At 54.0% G+C, this 26,075-nt stretch overlaps 1 protein-coding gene across 3 annotated transcripts in view; it reads right to left on the bottom strand.

Moving 5' to 3' along the window:
• LOC122382632 (nucleolysin TIAR-like) overlaps positions 1 to 26,075 on the bottom strand; it is a 202,901-nt gene that overhangs the window by 82,959 nt on the left and 93,867 nt on the right. For 2 of the 3 annotated variants that reach the window (XM_043368214.1, XM_043368213.1), the window contains exon 4: positions 13,536 to 13,565. The exons of the other annotated variant lie outside the window; for it this stretch is intronic. In XM_043368214.1, the coding sequence (XP_043224149.1) occupies positions 13,536 to 13,565 (30 nt within the window). The remainder of the gene's footprint in view (positions 1 to 13,535; positions 13,566 to 26,075) is intronic. 3 annotated transcript variants of the gene reach the window in all.

Raw genomic sequence — 26,075 nt, 5'->3', positions numbered from 1 at the left:
GGCTGGCGTGCCGGCCGTGCATGTGACGCGTGTCGACGGATGGCCGCCGGCCTCCGTCCCATGTCCGGCCGAGCGGCTCCGCTCACCGTCCGCTGATGAGATACTAACTGGCGGACGAACAGGCAAACGGACAGACGGACGGATGGACGGTCGGACGGACGGATGGACATACACACAGACAGACAGAAAAACAGACAGACACACGGACATACAGACAGGTAAACAGTTATAGACGGACAGAAGGACATCCAGCCATACAGCCTGCCATACAGACAACCTGACAGACAAACAATTACTGTGCAAGATTAACAGACGCTTAAACACATACAATACATACATGGGCAGAACGGGCGTTGTTTAACGACACAAACAACGCCCTTGCGCGAGGGACGGTTCATGAATTTCTGTCCGCAAGCAGTCCGTCGAAACAATAAGCTTACAGGATACGGCAGGCTAGCGATTCAATAGTATCAGTCACGAATTCGATCAAGGTATAAATGATGACTTCTTGCGAGAAGATTGGACAGGCATCCGTCTTAATAACAACATTGCCTACTTGTTATTTAAAACTGAGATAAACAAAAAATGTGTTCAATTAAGCATGCTCGACGACGTAAATTTAATCATTTATATGAACCAGAACCACGCACCAAAATATGATAAGTAAACAGTTACAAAGCGTGGCGAGCTCATATGAAGAAGATATTAGCAATTGTGGCGGCTCATGTTTCGCGGATGCTCGACCGCGCTCGAAAGAAACGTCGAGAGACATTCAAGGTGGCCGGGAGGCGAGTTTCGCTCGGCGCTGGTGCGACCGCCGGCAGTGCCATCCAGCGCGGTCTTGGCAGCCGCCGTCCGGCAGCCTAATGCGGCTGTTTTGGCAGAGGAACACAGCGGAGAGGTCCGTTTCTTCCAATGGCAACGCCCGATGTCTCCTCGCTCCCACAAGAAAAGAGTGCTCTATTCTCGGCGCACCAAATTACATATTTAGAATACCAAATGGCGTGGGGAGTATGGCGGCAGAGGCCGCGCGGCGGCGCTCGCAGGACGACGCGACTCCGGCCGCCGATGTAAACACCTGCAATAATAATGCGGTCCGCCGCCGACGGCGTGTCGCCCCGTGTATTTGGATACAGGGCAGAATGCAGCGAGACGCCTGGCAGCATCACAGTCGCTCTGCCGGCGATACCGAGCCACCAGAGACGTCTGCTGACCGGCAGAACACCCGGCCCTGCTATGAGTTTACATTGTCGGCCGCCACTCAGCTCGGCACGCTGTGTTCTCTGGTATAACTCATGACGCAAAAGCAATGAGTGAGTGCGCAAAAAAGGTACATTCATCAAACGGTCGTAGCATGAGATTCTCTGCTTCTTTTACACAATGTTTGATGTCGAATCAACTGTTCAATCCATTGAACACATTGAGTTTGAGCCCATTTACCACCCCACCTTGTCAGTTCCTCAGCAGACCTCTCAGCGGCCGTCGCCCTTCCCTCTCGGGCGGACGGTGCCGCGATCCGCGGCCATTTTAACCAGTTTCAATAAGCCGGCGTGCGCGACGCATACTGAGCGCGGCCGGTGCTGCTGACCAGCGGCCACATTACTGATGCGGCGGCGCGTCGGTCCGCGGCCGAAATCAGGCCCGTCAGCAGAGCGGCCGTAAAAACAGCGCACGACAGCCGCCGCGTGAGAACTCAATTAGGACGGCGAATCAGAGCCGCCCGCCGGGCCGTGGCGTGCCGGCGGAGCCCCGGCCGCCGTTTAAGCCGCGAGTTGACGGCGGTCCGCGAGCGACCGGGTGAGTGTGAACGTTTGGGGACTGGGGAGTGTCGCGCGCAGCCGCCACAGAGCCAGTGTACCGCAGTTAGCAGCTGATCGGAGAACGTGCAACAAGATCATATTACCTGGCGTGTATTCGGCATCTGAGAAATGAGGGATAATTTTCCGGGATCACCGGGATTAGTCGGCGTTTTAGGCTGACACCTCGCACAAAGGACATGAGAACGAGTAATAGAACCATTAGCGAAACAAAAGCAATGTAAAAACATGACTAATTGCATCGATGGTCCCTGCAATACCAAATAATTACCGGTGATCCCGGAAAATGATAATTCATTTTCCAGATGTAGAACACACGCCTGCCGCCTGGACGACTTTGCCCAGAATGTTCCCAGCCATAGGTGGAGTAAAAGGTGAGAAACAAATATCCCAAAACTGAAGCAGCATAATGACGATAAGGACTTCATGTTACCACAACAATGTAAAGATAGTTATGTCACAGAATTTTCAGGCAAAACAAACGAATGGATAAAGAGGGCCTGCAGCAATCCCCGTCAGGAAATCCGCGACAGAAAGGTCGGAGAGCCGAAGAACAAAGAGAGCCGGCGCGCCGGCGGAAAGTCGTGCCGGTAATTATCGGCCCGTCGGCGCGGCCGGGGCGGCCGGACCGCCGCAGTCGACGGTGCGTGCCATCGCGCGGTGCCGGCAGCGCGGAACGGGTCGATGGCGCCGACCGACCGACCCACGGCCCGGTTGACACTAGCGCGGACAAAACCCACCGAGGAAACGCGGACATCTACCGTCGGACGTCTACATATAGCCAACCTTCCCGAGCACGGCGTGGAGCTTTGAAAGGCTGGCGGCTGTCTGGCAGTGTCAGTACCAGTGGCCGTGGCAGTTCATGCGTGTCGGGTGTTCATCGCCATAATTTGATGTCGCTCAGCGAGGTGGTCTGATGTCGAGTCAAACTTCCGCGTAATTATGAATTTATTCTGAATCTGGTCATAGCCGTGACCTCTCCCTCGGCGCATATCATTGAGATGGGCAATAACGCATTCTTGCGCCCGGGAAATGGAGCAAATTTGGCCAGAGCAGAACCGATACATGCTGGTGAGTATGACTATATGTATAATCCATAGTTCTTTAGGGATCAATAGGATTATGTTTATCTCAACAGGTCTGTTACGTTCAATTGGCGAAAAATCGCAGGCTGTCACTGAACCATAACCGCCCAGCAATTCACGAATTCACAATGCCAGAGCCCGCGCTAGGCGGCCCTCGACCTGCACCCGAGGTGGGCCGTAACTACCCGACCGAGGTACGACGCGCATACACGAGCGGAATCAGGATCACACGTAAACGCACCGGCCTGGAGCACACTGGGCGCCATTTCTCCTTCTTGAACAGGATGGAGTGGCAGCGGTGAGCAATGATCGGCCGTCGCCACCGGCCATCTGACCGCCGTCGGAGAGGTGCCCCGATCACTCAGCGCGCCGACCCGAGGAGAAACTGTTGCTGCCTGGCCACCGGGGCCGCACCACGGCGCAGCGGCCAATGTAACCCCTGCCAATGGAACCCCGGCGCAGTCATCAGGGGCACTCGAACCACCATCCACCACGGTAGCCATGACTGATGCACTGCTGGATTCACTGTTGGATATCGAATGTCGCCTCGGCTACCACGGGAGGTCACCGTCCTCACCCGGAGACCACTTCCGACCTTACCATCTACTGTCATCAGGTTTAAGGTAAGAGCTTCCATCGGTCAATATTTCATCCTAGGAAAAGCTTCCATCGGTATAGCTCTAACAAAGTTTTTTTTTATCTAATCCAGTCGTCAACGGGATTTACATCAGTAAAAGACGCGTAAAAGGAAAACATTTTAACCAGCGCACGTAATGTTCGTTGAACTCAAAACTGCTCATATCCGGAAAATAAGGCGTGTCTTTAAAAAGCGTACAAATCCGAAATGAGCTTGCATCAACTTCGGCAGTTCGTTTCTCAGTCTGGATACCTCAGTGAGACGCATAGCTACCGCGAACTAGCCCGCGAGCTGTCCTCCCCCGCATCGCTCGCGGCGTATGTCACGGAACCACCACCCCTCTCCGAGAACTTCCCAACACACTGAACAGAGCCGCCAGTCTCCGACAGTATGTTCAGACTACCACACCCTCAGACAACATGCGCCGGACAACTTGAACGAACGCTGCCGCCTGTGAATACACTGAAACTTTTGTCGTCTGCCACCGCCTCCGGCGATTCGGCTTCCGCGCTGTGATTGGACGTTTGGAAAGGCCGCAGCCGTACAGGAGCTGCCGTTTTGCTATTGTGCCAACACGGCTCTCAAAGCTGAGGGCGCAGTCTCCTGAATCGTTCCCGTGGATGGCCTGGCGACGCCGGTGAGACAGCACACAGCGATGGTTGGATTTACGACCGGGCCAGCGCCGCTCCCGGTGCCAGAGTCGCGTTCGGCCGGGGAGGACAGGCGATGGGCGATGGGCGACCGGCGAGGGACGATGGTGGGTGGCTTGGCGCTGCAGAAGGTAGCGATTCAGGCCGCCGAGTGGACAGCTGCAGGGTCGGAGCCCCGGGCGGTGTCGGAGATGGCCAACGCTACTAGCCAAATGGCAGGGGACCGTGCCGTAGTGCGACATCCTGATATATTTATCGTGTATCCCGCTTGTTATCAGAAGACTGCACGCTGTTTTATGAAAAAGCGAAGAGGGCTGTAAAAACTAGCCTTTTATCAAGTGTGTGGCATCAACCTGACACTGAAGGTAAAAAACAGCCCGATAAGGCCGTAAATGCCCCGGGACGATAATGCTGCCAATAATTTATCACTGGACTGTGATGGGATATCGTTTGTCTCCCCGCGAGAGGCACCAGCCAGTCGTACACGGCTGCGGGCTGGGTACCGACACATGTGAGAGAACAGTGGCACCGGGTGAGGTCCAAGACACACTTTTCCGATTCCAGCTGTGATTGGGTCCGGAAATGTGTTTGCGAACTGCAATAAATGCTGGCAGTCCCGAAGTTGGCGGTCGTATTGACTAAGTCAGGCTTTTATTTGCAATGATTTCGTTTCGAACAGTGATGAAACTACAATCGAGGAGCTACAAGTTATTCAAACAATCTACGAGCCTCCACATGGCGAGGCGCACGACTGGGCGGACCGTTCGACTGGCGGCTCGGCCCGATGAGGCTCCGACTGGCTGCCTCCGCTCGCCCGGGCGACGCACCTCCAGCGTGCGGCACCCGAGTTCAGGCGGCACATTGGAGCTGGCGTCTAAATAATTCAATTGAAACCCGACGGAAGTGGTTTGAGCGTAGCGAATAGTTCAATAGAAGAAGTTGAGTTTAGCCTCGCGAGACCCCAAAGGCAAGGAAGGCGGTCAGCGTGGTCCGTAATTCGGCCCCTCCGGTATTATGCCTTTGTGCTGCGCTGACTGTCTCTAAACCCACTCCTCTGCTGCCGGCGCCTGTTCCGGCTGGCTATATGAAATTAGATTTGGTTGAATAGCAGCACACAACCGCCGCGCTGCAGTTCTCCGGCCCTGCCGGCGGGAGTGTGCCCATCTGCAGTTCACAGTCAGTCCAGACACCTGCGCACCACACTGCACTGGACGCCTGGCGAGCCCGCGGTGCCGTCCGGCCCGCTCCGCAGCGCCGCCGCACCGTGCACTGTAAAAGGGGCTGCTACAAACAACCGGGCCGGTGTCAGTGGGGGGAGGGCAGGAGGGGGCAGAGGGGGGGGGGCGCTCCGCCGGCATCCAGCGCCCATCTGGCGACCCTAACGGCCGCCGATCGCACCGCGGCTTATTCAGCAGTAGCGGTGGCTCCACATGCTAACAGCCCCATTTCTCGGCTAAACGAGCATCTGTAGCGGATCCCGGCCCAAATTACACGCTTCTGCCATCACCGCCGCATGGGTAAACAAAAATATAAAGATGAAAATGGTGTCGGGTTGCGCGGTCGTCTCGCATATGTAGCGACGCCGGCTGCGACCGCGGAACGTGCCGCTCGCTTCAACTGAGCAAATCACTCGTCGGGATGTGCGTTTCTCGCCGCCGCCGCCGCCCGCCGCCGCCGCCCGGGGCGCCGGGCCGACCGGTGGCCGCTGTGCGTGATATTACCGGCAGTTGGCCGCTTTTAATACCTGTTTCATTAAAGGAGGTGGCCTCGGAATAGGTTTGTTTGCCTCACGATTGGTCCCCAGTGGCCAGTGGGCCACTCAGGTGCGGTGTTGGGCCCAGGCCGTGGCACGCGCCGGGTGGCTGGTCGTGAGACGGTAACCCCTCCCCTGAGTCGCTCACGGCAGGAAGCCGCGGCCCAGTCACAGGCTCCAACAGCTCCATGCAGTGGGGTCTGAAAACCAATGGAAACCAGCCATGACCCGTACCGAGCTAACCGTCGCAGGTTGCCCGCCTCATCCGATGGGTAGGTTTGCCTTGAAGTCCAGTGCAAACATACATATTCACGACAGCGGTACGGGCACAAATCTACGACCATCCAAAAGACAGTCACGTACACGACAGTACCGGACTAATCAACAGCTAATAGCCCATTGCGCGGCTCGGCCCTCGGTGGTCGCAGGGGTCCCGGTGCGTGCACAGAGAAAGCACGGACGCGTTTCTCTGTCGTGCTCGACGGCCAAGTAAACAGAGTCATTTCACGAAGGCAATGCGCTCCAGCGTACCATAAACCGCAATGTAAAAACCAAGTTGGAACTGACAGCCGGCCTAGACAAGAAACTAAGAGGTCCCAAAACGCTGAGCATATTAGGAAGATGACAACACACATATACTGGTAAAAAATGCAGCTCTAATGGTTTTAAACAGATGCATTGTATGACGATGACAGCGCTTGTTTACCAGATGAACTTCGGGACCTCTTTTCAAAACGCGAATAGCTGACTGCTGAGTCTGTTGGTTTTCCATTACCCTGCTAGAAACGCTTCCGCCTGACCTGGCTTCCAAGCAACTGTATCAAGTGCCTGTGGCCAAGTAGCCTTACGAGGATTCAAAGGAGCACGGCAATAACTCAGGGATTTTCTTTGGGCGAAGTAAAAAACTTTGTGCCAGCACCATTGACATTATTACAGGACGAATTTTGCGATATTTGTCGTCCATAATGAGCATTTTGGTTAACGGTACAGTGGCTTTTATAGAGTAAGACATCGGCGAAATGAAAAAAAAATCAGTGGGTATAACTACCTCTTACAACTCCTTCGGGTTTGTGCGGTACAGCGATTCTTCCGGTAGATCGATTTATAAGACTGGGTTCGCAATGACGAAATGTTGATAATATTGTCGACATGAAGACCATCATATTATTCCAGAAACAAGAAGTGTAAGTTAAGTACAGCAGTGCTCGTACAAACACTCCCGCATCACAATGAGCAGCTCAGTTTACTTCTTCAGGGGAGGAGAGGAGTTGCAAGCATGGGACGAACAATCATTGAGCAGCTAATTCTTTTGTGTCTCATCTTGTCCACAGTAGCGGCGGAACACCTTCAATTAAGGGGGGGGGGGCACTGCCGACTTTTGGTCCCATTCTTTCCATGCAATGCCCATAGGGCTATGTAATGTTAAAATGCCAAAATCAAAGGGGGGCACGGTGCCCCGGTGCCCTCCCCGTTCCGCCGCCTATATGCTTGTCCAATCTACAAATGATCTCTGTTTGCACCTGTAATCAAACTGCAAAGAGAATTGGCAAATGTACTGAGTTCCCGTGAATCAATTAAATGAATTAGCCTCCGGCTGGTTTTCCGGCTGGCGAATGGAGTTCGAATGGGAGCGGACCTTACTAATGGGCTCTGAGTAGCAGGGCGAGAAGCGCGCCGCCAGTGATACGGCCGCCCGGCCCGCTCCGACCGACAAACTTGGGCCATGCAAATGTCCTGGAAACGTCTCACGGGTCCCAAATTGAATACGGGCAAGTTTCCGAGCGTCAATATTCCGGCGTCGATTCACGGATCTCCCGGAAAACTTGGGAGGAGCAGGGGCGCTGGCCGGCGAGCGTGGGACGCGGTGCCGCCAGGCGACCCAGTCCGGCTCAGAGGACGGCGACCGGCGTTCCGGGGTTTACTACGGCGTTCAAAAAGTCGCCGGACGAGACCATACACACGCCCAGGACGGATTTGCTCTCACTTCGGCTTTCAACATCCTTTGCATGCCTCAGCCAGAGCCCAATGATCCTAAGGCATAAGAGTGATCTTTCTAAAAAGGTAACTCTTTTTGCCGCCCTCAAACCACAGCATCGACGCCGATTCACCGTCGCGAAACTCCCTCCATGCATGCACATGCAATTACAGGCCTATGAACTTTCGAAAATCGTTTGGGGCGAGATCTCAGCCGCAAGATGAGAGATAAGTTTTCAAAAGCCGGATTCTCGCGCAGCAACTAAGGAAGCGTCAGAGCGTTGTTGCAGAGCAGCGACGGAGTAGCGACCTAAATCCCAGTCAGAGTGTGGCTTGCATCAAGAAGCGCAGGGAAATAAGAAAAACAATTTTACTGCTGACGCATGGCTCCACCTAAGGGCAGCATAAGATGGATCTAACATATGACATATTCGACCAAATGAAACCATTACATACGAGTACATATTTTGAGCCACGTCGATGATGTGAATCATTGATTTGGAGCATCATGTGTCTTTGCGTTATGAATTCCTATGCACAGTGGTGCATCCAATGCAATCCAATGCACAGTGGTTACAAAATGCACCTACCTTCGCAACCGCTATAAGGTGCTCTGTTTTGATTAAAAAAGCAAAACAAGCTGCAAAATGCATCGGGCAATGATATTTAAAATTGTATTATGTATAAGAAAGGTATGTACATAATACGACCTTAGCATGGCTTAACATACTTTTGAGTGTCAGAAGTAATTACAAGCTGTAAAAAGATCATAGGAACCACAAATTTACAGTTAATTTTTATTTTTTCACCTTATCATCATCCAAACAGCACAAGCCGCATTTTGTATAAATGAAAAGTCCTGACCCCATCATGGTGGTCTCCACGTTACGGCCATTTTTGTATTATTCAAACTGTTCCCCGCACTGCCTCTCACTTTTATACAGGCGGCGGCTACTGCTTCGCAGAAGCTATCTCTGGCAGCCTCTAAGGTCTCGGAACCGCTGCGGTTTGCTCAGTAGATCGTGAGATCTCGCCTACACCGTGGCCAACATATTTTATGCAAAGGCGCCGTTTGTTCTCGCCGCCGGCAGATCTGTCTCTCCTTTGTCCGCGGTTTTCGGTGCGGCCGACTGGGCCCGTTTGGGCAGTCCTCATGATGTGGATGGCCGGAGAACAGTCACTAGCGCCACTGCTACCGGCGCCGCCGCCGCCGCGCTGCCTCAATTTGTATGTTAACGCCGAGTAATAGATGTCACCGGAGTGAAAGCGGCGCTCGCCGGCGCGAGTGGCCAGCCATAATACAGAGCCATGACAAATGGACACCGGCGCCCGGTAATAAATGCGCCCGCTAATGAAGCGCGCCAATATCTCGGCCGCGCCGGCTCCGGTCGCCGCGCACCGCACCTCGCCGCGCGGGCACAGTTGCGGTGCCGTGCGCGACAGACGTGCATAATTAGAGCGGCGACCGTCGACAGCCGGGGGCTGGGCCATTTGTCCGTCCCGCCGCGGGGAGACGGTCGCGCCGTGACCGGGCGGGCGGGCGGACTCTACACCGCCCGCGCTGCGCGGACGCAGGGGCACACGGTGGCACTAGAGCCGTCCGTCCTGATATTCACCGCGACAGATGAAATGGACACGACACAGCGGGTGCGAACGTGAACCATATCCGGCGGGCCTGTAACCACGTGAGCTACCGAGAAGACCTATCCAGGCCGTGTCAGGTACTAAATGAGCTTCCTAGTTGAAATTCAGAACCACGTTCGGCTTGATGACATGAACTACGGGAAATGACTTCAGTTACAAACTTATTGTCTCCATTTGTCGTTGGTTATTATTTTCCAGCATATTTTAGACAGAAAGAGACGTTTCTTGGAAATGAAGCTAATTTTATTTTCCTCCTACCCTATCAACATTTGGGCTATTTTTCATTCGGTGTGAAACGCCTTCACACGACTAGCACCCACACAGTATATAGCTAATTAAATAACAGGCTCCTTCTTTACTTAGCTTTGAGCCATACCCAATTCTGCGCTTGCCGTGCAGGCGCGCTGCTCGCCGACTCCACTGCCGGCCTCGTACGTATCGCGTCGACACATCCATGCCCACATGGATCCAATTGGACGCACTCACCGGCGCAGGCATCGGCAGAAACTACTCACTTTATTCTTCGGAGCGAGGCGGCGAAGTTTAAACGCGAGCCTTAACGAGGCGTACATTCGCTACCTGGAACTATCCGGGGCCGGAGAAATGGCGGCCGCTGTGGCCCGGCCCGGTAATGGTCGCACTAACAGTGCCGCCTGTTACCGAGCAAACGGCGCCGGCCGCGCTCCCATGGCGCCGATACCGCCGCCGGCCGTGACCGCGGCGCGCCGGGCACAGCCAGCCGCCCGCGGCAGCCGAGAGCGGCCCGGGACAGCATGGGCAGCTCACAGTAGCAGCGAGAGCAGCGGGGCCAGGGAAAAGCAAAAGACGGAGCTAGGGAGATCCATGGAAATCAAATTCCGTGCGAAACAGCGGGGAGACGTGGAAGCGGGCTGCCGACAGTGAGAGCGGCTGCGCAGACCGTGCGCTCACTGGCAGCGTGAAGACACAGTTCCCCGCCCTACTGTCACAAAAGAGCCCGCTTCGGAGACACCACACGTTATCCAGCAGCCGGCAGGCCGGCGGGTCGCCATGTTTAAACACTCCCTGGAGCTCCTCCGTGTCGCTCGACGACAAAAACACAGCGACTTGCAATTGCGCGAGTAAAAACGCGAGCCCCGCCGCACCTGGGCTGTTTTCTGTGCGGTGCCGGCGGCGCTCCGGTGCGCTGTAATCAAAAGCTGGGCCCGCCGCTCGGCGCTCGCCCAGGTGGGCCAGCGCGCGCCGAGTACAGCTCTGCACCGGGCCGGCTTCTCATTCCATCCCACTCCCCCGGGCGCCAACAGATTGAAAGAATGGAGATTGCGTTCTGGCAAACGTGCAGATTGGATCAACACCATACATAAAGTACAGAAAACCAGTCCCGCGCGGACTCATAGTTCAGCCGGGGCTCGGCTCGACATCAGCCATCCGTCTTCACTTGCTCTAAACATGATATGCGCGCGGCGGCCGGCCCGCGGAGGGATTTGGCCCGCGAGTGCGCGCTGCCTTATTGAAGTCGGGCGATTTTGACCTCGCGGAGCGGCGGTGCAGCCAGCGCGCGCTGCCACCGGCCGAGGCGCGCTCCATTCCTCCTGAGATACGCCCATTTGAAAAACAATTGCATATCGGATGAGCAGCGGGACCATAGCCGGTACGTAATCGAGCCGCGAGACGGCGGCGCCGGCTAACAGCGTTACCTAGCTCGGTCGTCCGGAGGGCCCCGGGGGCCGGCCAGCACGACACGGCGCAGAAACGGAGACAGAACACGGGCGCCGGAGGCAGCAGCGGCATGACGATGACATGTCATGTCATGACATAGCGTGATGACATGGCAGACCACACGAAACGAGAACGGGGACGAGCCAGGAATATGAAACGGAGCGACAGCGTGTTCATGTGGCGCGTGGGTGGACGGCGGGCGGCCAGGGACCGTCAGTGGCCGGTCGTCAAGTCGTCGCCGACGGCCGCTCGACTGGACTGCGCTCATTACGCCGCGCCGACGACTAACGACCCAGGCTGACGACAGGCGCGGAGGACGGAGGCTAACGGAGCGCGATAGACCGGCGGCGGATGGCCGCGCCGTCCGCAGAGCGCCGAGATCGCCAGGGAACGACGGCAGGCAGCACGGAACACCGACACGGCCCAGAGAGATGGTGGAACACGGAGAATGACTGTAGGCAACGAGCGCAACTAAAAAGGTGGGCGGTAGGGGAACGTGGAAGACCGCAGGACGATGGACGGAAAGGAGCGACGGAAGATTCCCCATGGCAGCGGAAAATAGCTGACGCTAGAGGCAACAACAGAAGACTACAATACTGCAAGGACCGCCGACAGTGAAAAGGACGGCTATCTGATCGAAAAAAGTCATAATGATAGAAGGCAAATGATATGGCCGGGTCTGAGCAGGAGAAAAAAAAACTGAAAGCCGTTTAGCGTCTGATCGACGTCTCATCGACGACGCTACCCAGCCACTGTAAGTACAGCAGTCAGCACAAGATGTTGTTGCATAAGTACGAGCAATAGTTGTTTATACGGGGCGTGTAATTGTACTTATCGGTAGAAAGGTTCCGGTGCGGAAGTGGGACGACACTAGGACGGCAGTGGGACGGCACTAGGACGGCAGTGGGACGGTAGTAGGACGGCAGTGGGATGGCAGTAGGACGGTAGTAGGACGGCAGTGGGACGGCACTAGGACGGCAGTGGGACGGCACAGGACGGCAGTGGGACGGCACAGGACTGCAGTGGGACGGCAGTGGGACGGCACTAGGGCGGCAGTGGGACGGTAGTAGGACGGCAGTGGGACGGCAGTGGGACAGCAGAGGACGGCAGTAGGACGGCAGTGGGACGGCACTAGGACTGCAGCGTCACGCCAGGACGCTGCAGGAAGCCAGTAAGACGGTGATGGTGGCGTGCCACCGCGGCCGATCGGAGCGTTCCGTGCCGCTGATGACAGCCGGTGAGTCGGGACGGCACGCCCCCGGCCCCGACTGTCCCCGTCGCCGGCGACCCCGTAGCCCCGACCACCGCCGACTCAGTCAACTGGGTGACAGCAATCGACCCGAACTCCCTAAGACCGATCACCACCTGCCGGAATCAAGCCCGCACGTCGGCAAAGTTTTGACGCAATGACTGTTTTCCCTTTCAATACTAGCACATCGCTTACTTTTTAGTGTAAGATATTCGTGGTTTTTAGACATTTGAGCAGCTGGAGGATCCGTTGTCATTTTTCTCATATAGAAAAAAATTAACAATGTCTTACAAGAAAATAAAAGTTTTTACAACCCAGCTACGCATACGGAGACAAAATACGAGCACTTCAATTGGAGGAGCTATTTGGGGAACAGACCACACTCCCTGCAGCGTTTCTGCAACCGCTAATGGTTTAAGTCCGATGCGGTTCCATACCGGATCCATGGACCGGCTCCATATCCGTTTCACACCGGCTCCACAACGGTCCCTGCAGGTCGCCCAATAGGCGGTCTCACACAAATAGATGGGACATCTTTAATAAAGAAATAAACAAACTGTACATAAACGACAATGGGATGTATAGACGATCAATGCTCGTCGACCAGAGATACTGATCTATGGTCCGTCCAATGGCAGAGCTTCGCCACTGGCCAGAGGCCGCGCTTACAACTCTGGCCACCCTACCAAACCTGGCAAACAGGCAGAACTTCCACTCCTACTTGACTGGACGCAGTCGATTCCGACTCTTACCATCCTACCTGACCTGATGGCAGCTGGATTCCGACTGTGATCATCCTACCTGACCTGATGGCCGCTGGACTCTCAACTGTGATCAACCTACCTGACCTGATAGCGGCTGGATCCCGACTGTGATCAATAATCATCCTACCTGACCTGATAGCGGCTGGATTCCGACTGTGATCACTGATCAGTGATCACCCTACCTAACCTGACAGCCGCTGAATTCCGACTGTGATCATCCTACCTGACCTGATGGCAGCTGGATTCCGACCGTGATCATCCTACCTGATCTAGCAGCAGGTAAGCTGGACTCACCTGAAACAAGAGAGACAAGGTCAGAGCTCGCCAGTCCAACACACTGAATGGAGCATGGAACACCACATTTCAATGCAATCATTTGCATTTAGACAAGGAGACTTGAATTTACATATGTCAAGGTAATTATTTCGGAAATCAGGGTAACGTATTTTACATTTATCCATGCCCGTACATTTTTGTACATTATTATGCCTAATTCAAAGATTTCAGTCCGCCAGACTCGTCCACTGTAAGCCGGCCAGGCCGTTCGATAGCCACGCAGCGCGGCTGGACCAGCCCACCGTCCGGTGACCGGCATTATTACCTAATAGGTGCAGGTGGGCCCAACACTTGGCGATCGGAGACTGATACGGTGGGGACCATCTGTACCGCCGCCCCCCTCTCCCCAACACTGACCGACCTGCCTTCGCGGGAGGGGGGGGGGGCGCACGCAAAGCCCACATTAGAATATGGCGGATGATTACAGAGTCGTACAGCCGGTGGCGACCGACCGCGCCCAATCCCATGATTGCCCTCGGGCCAGCTGGCTGAGAGGGGCGGCGCTGACCCGGCCCGCCGGCCGACTGGGAGCACTGGTGACCGCGGCAGCGGCGGCACCAGCCCGACCTCCCGGCCAGGCCGGTCCCCCAGGGCCTGGCGACTGCAGGCGCAGGTGCCACGTCTTGTCCCTACGGCGGCCGTCGCCCGAAACGAGAGTGGAGGCGCCACTGAGCGTCGTCCCAGCCCACAGCTCCCGGTGTAGCGCCATCCCCTCTGTGACCCCAATTTCGGACCTCTCTGAGCACCGGGCGTAGTTTTTTCACCGCAGTAGACGCTCGCTACACTCAGCGAACAGGCTCTCGCGACTAATATGAGCTAGTAGCCGACGGCAGTTCACATCTATATTTCAGAGTGCATTCAAACTCCTCCAACTACTGCGTGCACTAAAAGAGAGACTGAACTTTCCACTTTTCCGTCTAGTTGGGCCAAGTTTCATACCTTGTCGCGAACACCTGCTTTCCTAACAGATGCCTACTTAGCTCAAACAAGCCCCACGCTGTACTTAAGCTGTTAGAACTGTTGACACGTGTAACATATCAGGATCTTCTCTGCTTCACAGAGACTTTGAAATAAGCGCACGCCATCTTCAGAGGGTTTCATGTTGCTTCATTTTACAGTGCCGCAGAAAAAGCGGGATCCAAGTCGCTACTGAGACGATACCAGGTGACGGGTTAAAAGGCGGACCACTTCATTTCGGTCCCCAGGGCCTGTGACAGGGTTCGCCGAGCGGTTCCTATCACGTAACACATGGGTAACAGAACACCGCAACACCAACCGACAACAAAGTAGACCAGGACAAACACCGGCCTGACAGGACCGAGCCGCTCCTTCAGGAGTGGGATGAGCACGGACTTCCGAGGGGAGCGTGAGTTGACGAGTTCAATTCTTCATTGGTTGCATGCTTTAACCCGCACCCTGGTGGGGTCTGTTAATAACGCGACCTGGTGGGGGGCTATTTTTTGCCCCCCCCCCTTCATATCTCCGAAACAACTGGGATCCGTAAAATTCACAATGAGTCCGAAAGCCCTGTCAAATTTGTCGAGGGAAATCCAAGTTTCATTGACCATCTCGGGGTCACCGATAACGTCACAGGTCAGGTCAAAGATAAAATGTTTTGCCGTTCACGGGTCTTCTAGGAAATGCGCTATAACATCGAGTAAAACACATTTCATCGAAAATCAGCAAAAGGACGTCAGATGCCTAGTACAGGTCTCGCGGGTTTTAACAATAGGTTTTGCACCTAAAAAATTAAGTGTACTTCAGGCTATATCTTCGTCGTCTTAAGCTTTTAAGTGTTGAAGATGCCATCGACTTGTTGGGTAACAAGCCAGCCATGATCGTGTAAAATGGCTTCGTAGATCGATTAGTTTCTGAGATATAACCGGAAATGTAAAAGTGCAAAACCTACCGCTTAATCTCGCGAGAGCCGTACATATGTTGCCATCAGAGGCCACTGATAATACCAGGTCAGGTCACAGGTCAGGTCACCAGGAGTCAGCACATACATCCAATTTTACTAGGGCTGTGCGATGCATGTTTTATGGCCATTTTCGGGCATTAAATGTCCCAAGGGTCACCTGACCATCATGACAGCTGGATCGGTATGGCTCTGCTGGCCGCTGGATAACCTCGGTATGTTTTCAGCCTCGCCTGCCTGTCACCTACGCTATCTCCAACACAGTACGCTACTTCCAACTCTCGATAACAGAACTCTTAAAGATAGTCGAGATAGCTTATACAGGTACGATAAAATATGTGTCAAATGAAGTAAGCACTACAAAACACCAACATGATTAATGAATTAATGATACTCCAAATGCAATAACCATAATCATGTCATCCATTCCAACAGTATCACTCGAGACCAGAAGAAGCCCCCATGCCATCACTACGTCGACAAAAGTCTGTATTACCAGCAAACTCAAACCAACACCACCACCACCAAGAGCAAGAATCACGCGGCAGGGCAGCGGACGGCGGCCCATCGCGTGTCCCGGCCCATAGAGCGCGCTCACATGTCAGACTTACTCCGGCCAGTGCCAGCAGAGAGGGACACGGCTGCACGTACACATCTCGGACGGCCAAATTATGCATGGTCCGGGCGGCGGGCGCCTCTGCCGCCGCGCCGTGCCGGGACAGATCCACAGTGCACGTGCCGTCTAACCGGCGCCACAGACCGAGCTCCCAGCCGCCTCCCAGCCACGTTCGAGCGGGGCCGGAGCGGCAGATGGAGCGCGTGCCTGCAGTGAGCGCTGCTCCGGTCCGAGGGAGAGACTCACCCGCTCGGCCGACCGGCCACGGTCCCAGCGACTGGCGGCCATTAGCCAAGTGTTCGCAGGGTCATGGGGCACACCTGAACGCCGAGTCACCCAGAGGACAAGGGATAGACGCCGGGAGGAGACTACATAAGGATAACGGACTTGGGAACAACCTGAACCCAGAGAGGCCACGACGGGAGCTGGAGGAAGGACCGACCAGACGCTGCGACGTCGGGAAAATAATGGCGTGCCAAAGAAACGACACCGAACGACTCTGCAGACAGCCGGAACGGGGCGGACTAGTCGAACACACGCGGGGCGGGCCAGTCGATTTACTACTTTAATCCGCTATGAAGTATAGATCCAAGACCGGGACATAATCACACATACCCCTGCGCCCGGTGTTGTTGGGGTTGACGCTGGATGTTTATCCCGCCCCGGGGCTGACGACTGCGTTAGGCGCGGCGCCTGCAGACCATCCGCTCCGGCGGCGCCATCATCGCTCCAGAGAGAAGCACAAACCCTCAAAGACGTCATCAATTAGTGAACGCTACGGTGAGCGTTTTCAGCGCCGAGGCGGGCCCGGCGACTCGTGGTGCTCACGAGGCGAAAAAATGGCCCCCACCATTACACCTCCGTCCCGAGCGCCAAACGGAAGAAAATAGGACGTGATGGCGCTGTTTTCATCTAGCATACACTATAATAAAGACGAGCATTTCATCAACACCAAGAAAAAGACCAAAGCCAGCGCTGTTTCTTTAAGCCCGTCGGGCAAAAAAACAAATTCACCAGCGTTTAGTACCTCAGAGAAAAGGCAATGTCTCAAAAGAAGAGTGCTGTTTTTTTCCGTATATTAGCACAACGGAACGAACTCTGCGTACTCCACCAAAGGGTTGCGTCTCATAAAATCCGGCGCTGAATGACTGGCCGGGAGTGGGGAGCCCGGGGCGCGCTCAGTCACTCGTTGGACACACACAGAGCGCAGCCAAGCCTGCAGAGCGAACTAAACAATTCACCGTGTTTGTCTGCGCGGAGAGGCGCCGAGGCCCGGCTCCCAGTTGTCGCTGCGAGCGGGACGCGCTGGGACGAGCGCGGGCCGCCGCCGCCGCTGTCTCCGGCCGGCAGGGCGCGCCGCCGCTCCGCCGTCCCACACTGCCAAATGACGCCGTTCGCACGCGCGCCATCCACACGCCAGCCGCTGCCGTGTGACAGAACGCGAGTGAGACGGCGTCGCATGAAATCCAATAGCACTTATGCGCCATAGCCGGGGCCGTTTCCGCGCCGGGAGGCGGCCGGTAGAGGTGCCGCTCTGGCACTTGGTTGCAGCCGTAAGCTGCCCCGGGCCGGCCTGGCACCAGCCCTCCGGACGGCAGCACCTTTCGCTGCCAAACATCTCAGAGCGCGCTGGCAGTGATTTGTTTCCTCCGAGATAAGCTACGTGCTTCATTTACAGGGCAACGGAAAGAGGCTTACGGAAATTGGAAAGTGGGCAGGTGAAGAATTGGTATTCATTGAATACCTTCCGAGGCGTATCCATCAATTACTTTGAGCCCCAGTCAGATGATGATAGAGCCGGTCAATCACAGGACGTCCGACACAAAGACGGACGAGCCGAGACGGGACGGACGGCCGCTGACTTCCTGCGAACGGGGCGCCGGCGCGAACGCGGCCACCAGACGGCGCCGCACGCGACGGCCATCACTTAGAGGCCCACCTTCCTGCCGCCGCCGCTGTAATATCCCGACAGAGACGGCCTCGGGCGCAACCTCAACGCCGCCCGCCGGCAGCCAGCGGCAATAATTAACGCCATACATCACACCCGAGACGTGATCACCTTCTGCTTAGTGGCTGGCCGGGCAGTTTCTCAAACAGTCGGCCCTGTGAGGGAGTGCGCCCCGGGGTGCGACAACCGGCCCTCCGGGCGCACCAGCTACCGAGCACCATCTACAGCCGGCCCAGCGGGGGCCGGATGATGGAAATCCTACCATAGCAGCACCGGCGAACGCTGATGTCAAACAATAATTAGAACAGCGGCGTGCCCCGTGCCATCTCCCACCAGGGGCGTTAGACACTTTATCCCATTAACCCAATAAATTGCTACCTATACATTACACGTTAAGTACGTGTGGCAACAAGAATGCAGGACACGGGCAGTGCATGCACTGTGAAGACAGCACAGTGTAAAAACTAAAAAGGCCCACATCGCGTTGTTACGATACCTTTGAAATCGTAACAGCGTGAAATATAGTAGATTCTATCGCACGCTTATGAAAAATATTTAATATTATCCTGCAAAGTATAAAAAAGAGATGCAAAAGAGCTGTAAAGTGTCGTAAAGAGCTGTAACAACAATCAGTATTCCTTTTTTATAATGCTGCATAAATTGTGGTTGACAGCTCTCCAAGGAGACCGACCACCTGGTCACACAGCCCCAAAAGACGGTAATACATTTTTTGAAAATGACGACTCAAGTGTCATATACATTTTTTTTGTAGGCCTTTATCGGTCGTAAGGAGCGCGGCCTGTGTGCGTGTTGGACGGTGGTGGGGGACGGCGGCGCGCGGCAGAGCCCAAGCGCGCCCACAGGCTCACTCACACGAGACGGGAGCCATTCGGCCGCAGACGCTGGCGCGGGAAGGATGTGTTTGACTGCCCTCCGCCATCCCAGAGCTCCACCTCTTTATCTCATTATACCTAGCATGTTAAGTTCATACCTCGGTGTACCCTATTCGCGTTTGTCGCTGTGAACTGGTATTGTCACTTCACAAAACACGATCTCCATTTTGATGATATACAACTAGACCAGAGGTTTACGAGGGATCTGATGGCATCATTCATGAAATCGGAATAATTCAAGTTTTTGATATATTTTCAATTTTAAGTACAGCATGTATTTTTTGGCGACGTTGTTGGTTAAGAACACTGGATATTAGACATCGGATGCTAAACAGAATCCTACAACATGTCATTTACAACACTTTCTTTTTAATAATGTCTGATATATAGGCATAATTAATAATTATGCCTCGGAAACATATTCGATAACAATATTCAATTTCCTGGATATTGGATAACCATGCTCGACTGGTTGATATTATCGCCTACCCTGGTGCTAGGTTTGTCCCGATCGGCCCAGTGCAGTGGTTGGTCGGCGTCGAGGGCGGCGGTCGAGGAGTGTTGTCCCCCGTCCCCTCCCTGACTGGGCCGTCGAGGGCGGCGGTCGAGGAGTGTTGTCCCCCGTCCCCTCCAGCTGACTGGGCCGACGGGCCGTCCCCTCCCTGACTGGGCCGTCGAGGGCGGCGGTCGAGGAGTGTTGTCCCCCGTCCCCTCCCTGACTAGGCCGACGGCCGGATCGCTGCGACTTTGCGGCCAACCCGTCCGCCCTGCTGCAGCTCCTAGGTCGCCGGCCATTCGAATCCTTAGCTCTTTAGGGGGAGGGGCACCTTTTACCAAAAAGTACAAGCATATTTTTGCCCTGCATCCTTAAAATAGTTTCCACCGTTGCCGCGCCATTGGTGTCAAACCTAATTCATTGATAGCTAAATGTTGATGTTTTGCGATGATGCTGACATCATATAAAAAATGTAGGAATAAAAAACTGTCGTATTTTTCTCGCGCTATTGACATTTACACCTTGTTGATAATGCTGATGAAAATAATGGAGGCTTGTCGAGTCCGGATGTTTTGCTGTCTCGCTACAATAAGCCTAAAGTCTCATGCTGAGTGTCGTGACTGATGCTTGCTTCTTTCTTAACTCGCACCAAATATTTTATAACGTCTTACTGCAGTTTTCTAGTGTTGTCAAAGGCATGTGTGATATATTACTGCTAGTAATGTTCGGCATATCTTGAATAAAGACAGACACTTGATAAGTAGACATAAATATTTTATTTATGAAAGTACCTAAAACATACATAGTACTTGTCAGTTGTTTAAACGTAAGTAGATGCACACTGTCAGTCATCACTGTCAGTCAGGCAAGCTTTACAAAGAGACCAAAGGAATGCTATGACTGAACCGCCACATTCCTTTTAAAAAAGTCTACAAGCCTTTCAAGGCTGGCTGCCCGGTATCACAGCCCTGTGCAGCACCGCGTGGACTTCACGCTGCTGAGAGGCAGCAGGTGTCACTGGCGAGTGGCAGGGTCACCGCTGGTCCAGCGGGTCGGCCTTCTGCAGTCACCATATGATCCCCAGCACTCCGAGCGCGCTGACCAGCGCTGTGCCAGTCAGAATCCACCCAAACGTCCAGAGGCCGAACCGAGCCAGCGCCGCCGCCGACCCGGCCAGCACGGCCAACAAGACGGCGTGGGCGGCCGCCCAGACCAGCAGCGGCCAGCGGCGGACCAGCAGCGGCCAGCGGCGGACCAGCAGCAGGACGACCAGCGCCAGGAGCGAGGCAGATGTCAGCAGGGTGCCCGCCGCCGCCAGCGCCGCGCAGGAGGCCCGCAGCCGACCCTCCACCTCACCGACGGTGTAGTCACGTTCGATCGATGAACTACGGCGAGCACGGTTGCTGTCCAGAATGTCCCTGTTATCCTGAATGCAAAATTGTTCTTTAAACTGTGAGTCCTTGATGAGATTTACTGTCATCGCATTCCATTTCAAGCTGACCATGCCTCCACAGAGCAGGGCGCAGACCACCATACACCGTTTCCTCACATACAGGCGGGCTGCGCGCCCGTGTTCCAGGTCCAAAGGCCGATACATCGCTGTGTTGACCGATCACAGGTCACACAGCGGCCGGCCCTTAGAACGTTCCGGATTGTTGCGGATCGATCGGCCGCCCCCACTTCACGGCGCTACGTAAGCGACTGGCGGTCTCGGGTTGCCGCTAGGTAGCAGAGGCGCCGCTAGGTGGCAGCACGCGTCGCGTCGGCGCCGTCTGTGCATGCCGGGGCGACCACGTCACTGTCGGAATGTGTTGCGCCGCTCGGCACTGGAGTGAGGTGCCCGGTGCCGGGCGCGCAGATGCACACGGCCGATGGGAGGGTTTACAGACGTCGGGCGAGCACTCCGTCGCGCTTCAAGCAGTGAGATACCTTGTGAACAATTATTCGAGGATGTTGTGTTGTGACATAGCTGATGAACTGTATCGTCGTTATCAAAGCCTGTTTGTTTGTTAGCACTGGAGGGCGAGATGTGCGTACTTGTTCAATGGTGGGTTTCGGCGGAGTTCCTCGGGGCACAATCATCGTTCAGGAGATGCGCATTTTGCGCAATCATGGGTTAGTTGCTTCATGCATCAAAAATGAGTCTGCGATAATTATTCACGGTGTTTTGGTGACACTTTTGCGTAGGACTGCGGCCGTTTGTTTTTAATCGTTCTTTTCCTCCTTTTCCATTTCTTTTGTCTTTCGCAGTGCTTGCGGTGACATGTTGGCGCCGGGCTGCGGGCAGGCGGAATGGGCTATTTTTATTTTTCCCTTTCTTGTTTATTTCATTTTCGTCTTAAAAATCTAAAATTAAATCACAAATTTTAGACAGGACGGCGGGGCCACGGGCGTCAAATTTGCAAGTCTTATTACGATACCACACGCCTGCAGGCCCTGCATAGGTACGCTTCATCATGAGAAGCGTAACGAAGTTTTCGCAGATACCTAATGTCGAAAGGCGAGAGGAAAGAGGCAAGAGCCGCGGGTGGGCAGCGGCGGGCATGAGTAGTTGCATGTCTTCCAATAATATACATATTCATTTTGGAAAGCATTGTTAGACACATCAGCTAGCCGTTTTGAACACATAGGATAAAACAAGTAGGAGGATTGTAATAGTATGCATCCCCATGGGTAGGGCAATTAAGCTGTTTACTGACAGTCGCTGGCAAATGCAAATTACCGTCATGGCTTACGCAGAAATGCCCTCATCATTTAGCAAAAAAAGGCCAATACCAAAACGTCAAAGACCCCTGTTCACCGCTGTGAAGATCCCAATCGATTGTTGAATTACTCCTTTCGTACATGCAACAAAAACGATGCATATCATATGATATTGAACAATATGAATAATTAATATATGACATGTGATATAGAAACATAAAAGTGTAGAAACACCTAACACAAGGGATGAGAATAATGTGATTACGCCGCAAAAAGCCAATATGGTAAATGGCTGGGTGAGTCCTGGGCAGGATCTGGCGGCCACAGGACGGGAGGCACTCCTGCCGCGCGGCGGTGGCCTGCTGTTTCCCTGCGGACACGGACATGAAGTAGCTAAGACAGCTCGGCTGGCGGCGGCAGACGGATGCGCCCCGAGGACACAGGCGGCAGCCGCAGCCTGTTTACGTCAGCGGCTCATACGCGGCTGACGCGCACCACCGACCGCCGGATAAATTAGCGGCATCAGACCAGCCTAAGTGGATTACGCCGTCCATTACCCAGTTATCACTTTATTCAATTCACGTGCGTGTCTGCAGCGGCGCGCGGCGGTGGGCGGCGCGCAGTAGGCAGCGCGTGACCGGCGCGGCGGCGCCGGCGGCCCGGTCAACAGTCGCTCCGCCGGCCGCCACATGGCCCCCTGCTAATTGTGTTGGCCGCCGCTCTCATTTGCCGGAGAGTAGCGCCGCTCTGGGCCGTGGTTGGGGATGGTAAGGTCGCAGGGGGGGGGGGTGATGCAGTAGCGCGGCTTTGGCCCGAAGTTGGGGGTGTGGGGGTGGCAGGGTCGCGGGGGGGGGGTGCAGTAACGCCACTGAGAGCGGGGTTAGACAGGACAGCTGCGGAAGGATTTGCTCACTGTTCGGTCATACTCTCAAAAATTCGGCTTGGAATGAAGAAGTATATCCTTCAAAGATACAGCCTAACAGATCACAACGACAGTACGCTGGCGAAAAGCAAGAACGTGAGCGTCAAAAGGAATTTCCTGACAGTCATGGCACTATTTCCCAATCACAACATACATGGTGCAACTTATAGCAGCAGGAAGTGCAAGGGTTTCATAGATGCATAGCAGAAAGTGATTACGAGGCCAAGCACCAGCAGGTATGATCATAGTTCGAAGAAGGAGGCAACTATAAAATACAAATGAAAAAGCACCATACTAGTTAACACTGAAAATCAATATACCTGTATGTAGAATTGAAGCACCACTACGGACTACACTATCATAAAATCGAAGAACTGCTTCAAAACAAGGATGGTGACATCCCGTTTAAGGACCATTTAGCCAGTGCTGTAGACACAGTACACTGTGACGGGATTATCCGTATAAAGTGGCGGTCCGTGGCATACTGCCGCCGGCAGTGGCCCCTCAAAGGTCAGGGCGACCGCTAACAGCGCAAACTTAACATAAACAACGCCAGCCGACAGCTCTTTGTGATTAACTTCCAGCCTACACGGTCGCTTACAGTGCGGCTGTTTATTTTTCGACTAGCCTGTGTCCCGGCACCTGATTTTATATTTCATTTTTGAAATGAAATATCATGTCATGGGGTTCATGTGTGAGAACAATCCGCTAAAATGTTGGAAGGGCTGTATATATTTGGTACTTCAACTAAAAAAAAGATAAATCATTGCTGTTCAAGAAATCGGACTTATGAAGCCAGTTACCATTGTCAGCTCACTTGATCCTCGTTTATAAAAAACATACATTTTGGTTTCCTTGTTGAAACAATAAATGCACCCACGCCTAAATGCGTACAAAAATAACTTTGGACACGACCTTATCACACAAATAAATAGAAGAGCAAAAGCAGCAAAACCAGGCGATGATTATGGGCTTTAATAACGTATTTTTTTCAACTTCTGCTGCTTAAATCACGAAAATATATTTGTTCGATTGAAATTGAGACAGTGGATGTTTATCGATGCTCTATAATAACGATCATGGAAATAGCAGCAAAGGGCAGCCCAGAGGCCACACCTAAGCTACGGCAGGTCTGACGACATCACTGGGAGAAGGACAGGACTAGAACAAACGACGCAGGGGACGAGGCCCTATATAATAGAAATACGGCAAAGGCAGATGACCGAGAGCATAACAAGGACCAGTAGCAAGACCAGGACCAGGAGCAGGAGCAGGACCAGGAGCACCGCTGAGCGTGACCCGGGAGCAAGTGTCCTCACGCTGAGGGCGACGCGTCGACACATGCTCGGCAGTCTATCCACTAATGTCGGCCCGGTATCGTCACGAACAACACACTCGACTAATTACCGGTCACAGTACCGCCGTGGAGGAGAGGGGCGGTCGGGGGGGGGGCAGTCTGGGGGGAGGAGCCAGACGGAGGCAAAAAAGGTACTGGCTCTCGACGGCAGGGGAGGTGGAAGATGGTCGTCCACAAAGCCTCGGATCCACGGCCGTCCAAGTCTCCATGGAATGTTTGACAATGTCCGGTGTCGAAGAGCAGCGCAGCCGACACAGCGTGAGTGACATCAGCTCCCTTGGATTGGTCCCAGCTCCCTTCCCCCGCCCTCTCCGGTTAACTGTTGGGACTGTTGAAACTGGACACACTACGACCACGCCTTACAGTGAATGGACCGCTAACGGAACGAAACAGAAGAATAACCTTTGTTCCAGTACAATGCAGGTTGCAGTCGTAGTTCGCCGACCCAGGTCGGCTGCTGAACCGGACAATTATTGGATTATTACTACAATGGTACCTTTGGCTACACTGACGAGCGGTACTGCTGCATAAGATTGAACATTGAAGAACGGCTCAGAAGCTTTGGTCATGTACTGCGTCATGGAGACTAACATGCTTTCTCAGTTGTGCATATGGGTCCAGAGCTGCAACCCCGTGGGATTAGTATAGTTTCTTTTTCGTCCCAGGACAGCCGTGATGACTGTAGGGAACTGTGGCTACTGGAACAACATCGCTAAAGTAAAATAGCTGAGTACCTACACATAACTAAACAAAATAGTCGTCAGGATTCAGCGTACAACGTTGCGTAATGCGTATCGAGAGGTTTAGAGAAATTATTTCAGCTATGCATTAAAGACGAAGACATGCCTTCAATTCTAATCAGTTTTAAGCCCTTCACAAAATCTCGCAAATTAGAAGACGAGACCCATTTGCGACAGGCATCTTTGATCAGACAATATGAATCCTCCTTCTAAGCACAGTAAATTCATCGCATGAGCATTGTATAGCAGCAAAAAGATCCTGCTCTGCTCTGATCGTCACAGTGCGACAACAGTAAGTTAATTCACACCGAACATCTTATCATCGTGACCTTTCTCTTATAAATAAACATCAAACAATATTGTTATTGCTACGCTACTTATGTCAACCGTCAGTAATAAAATAAGTTATGTCTGCAAACAGGAGCTAATTTTACTTTCTGCCGGAACACCGGTTACCTCTATGGGTTTGGGTAGTCTAGTCCAGTAGCGGCGGAACACATTCGACGACGGGGACACTGCCGACTTTTGGTCCCATTCTTTCCATGCAACGCCCATAGGGCTAATGTTAAAATGCCCAAATCAAAGGGGGCACGGTGCCCCGGTGCCCTCCCCGTTCCGCCGCCTATGGTCTAGTCATCTATCCTCTCATCACCTGACGGCGGACTCCTCTACAGCACAGCAGCCGTATATAACTCATCAGCGACCGTTTCCGCGCCAGCCCCCAGCACGGTGACCTGGCAAACCGTACCCAGGACGGCAGGCACACTCACGCCATATTTGCCGAGGCGTTTGCCGGTGTTTGTCCAACGGATGCCGCCTTACGCAACGAGGATGGTAGTTAGCCGCGGACCGTTAGCACTGCGGCTTAGGTGAGA

The sequence above is a fragment of the Amphibalanus amphitrite genome, unplaced genomic scaffold (assembly GCF_019059575.1).
Source record: "Amphibalanus amphitrite isolate SeventyFive unplaced genomic scaffold, NRLGWU_Aamphi_draft 000144F_arrow, whole genome shotgun sequence".
Classification (NCBI taxonomy): Eukaryota; Metazoa; Arthropoda; class Thecostraca; order Balanomorpha; family Balanidae; genus Amphibalanus; species Amphibalanus amphitrite.
Note: the sequence above shows the minus strand (reverse complement) of the source record. Positions and strands in the feature narration are given on the sequence as shown.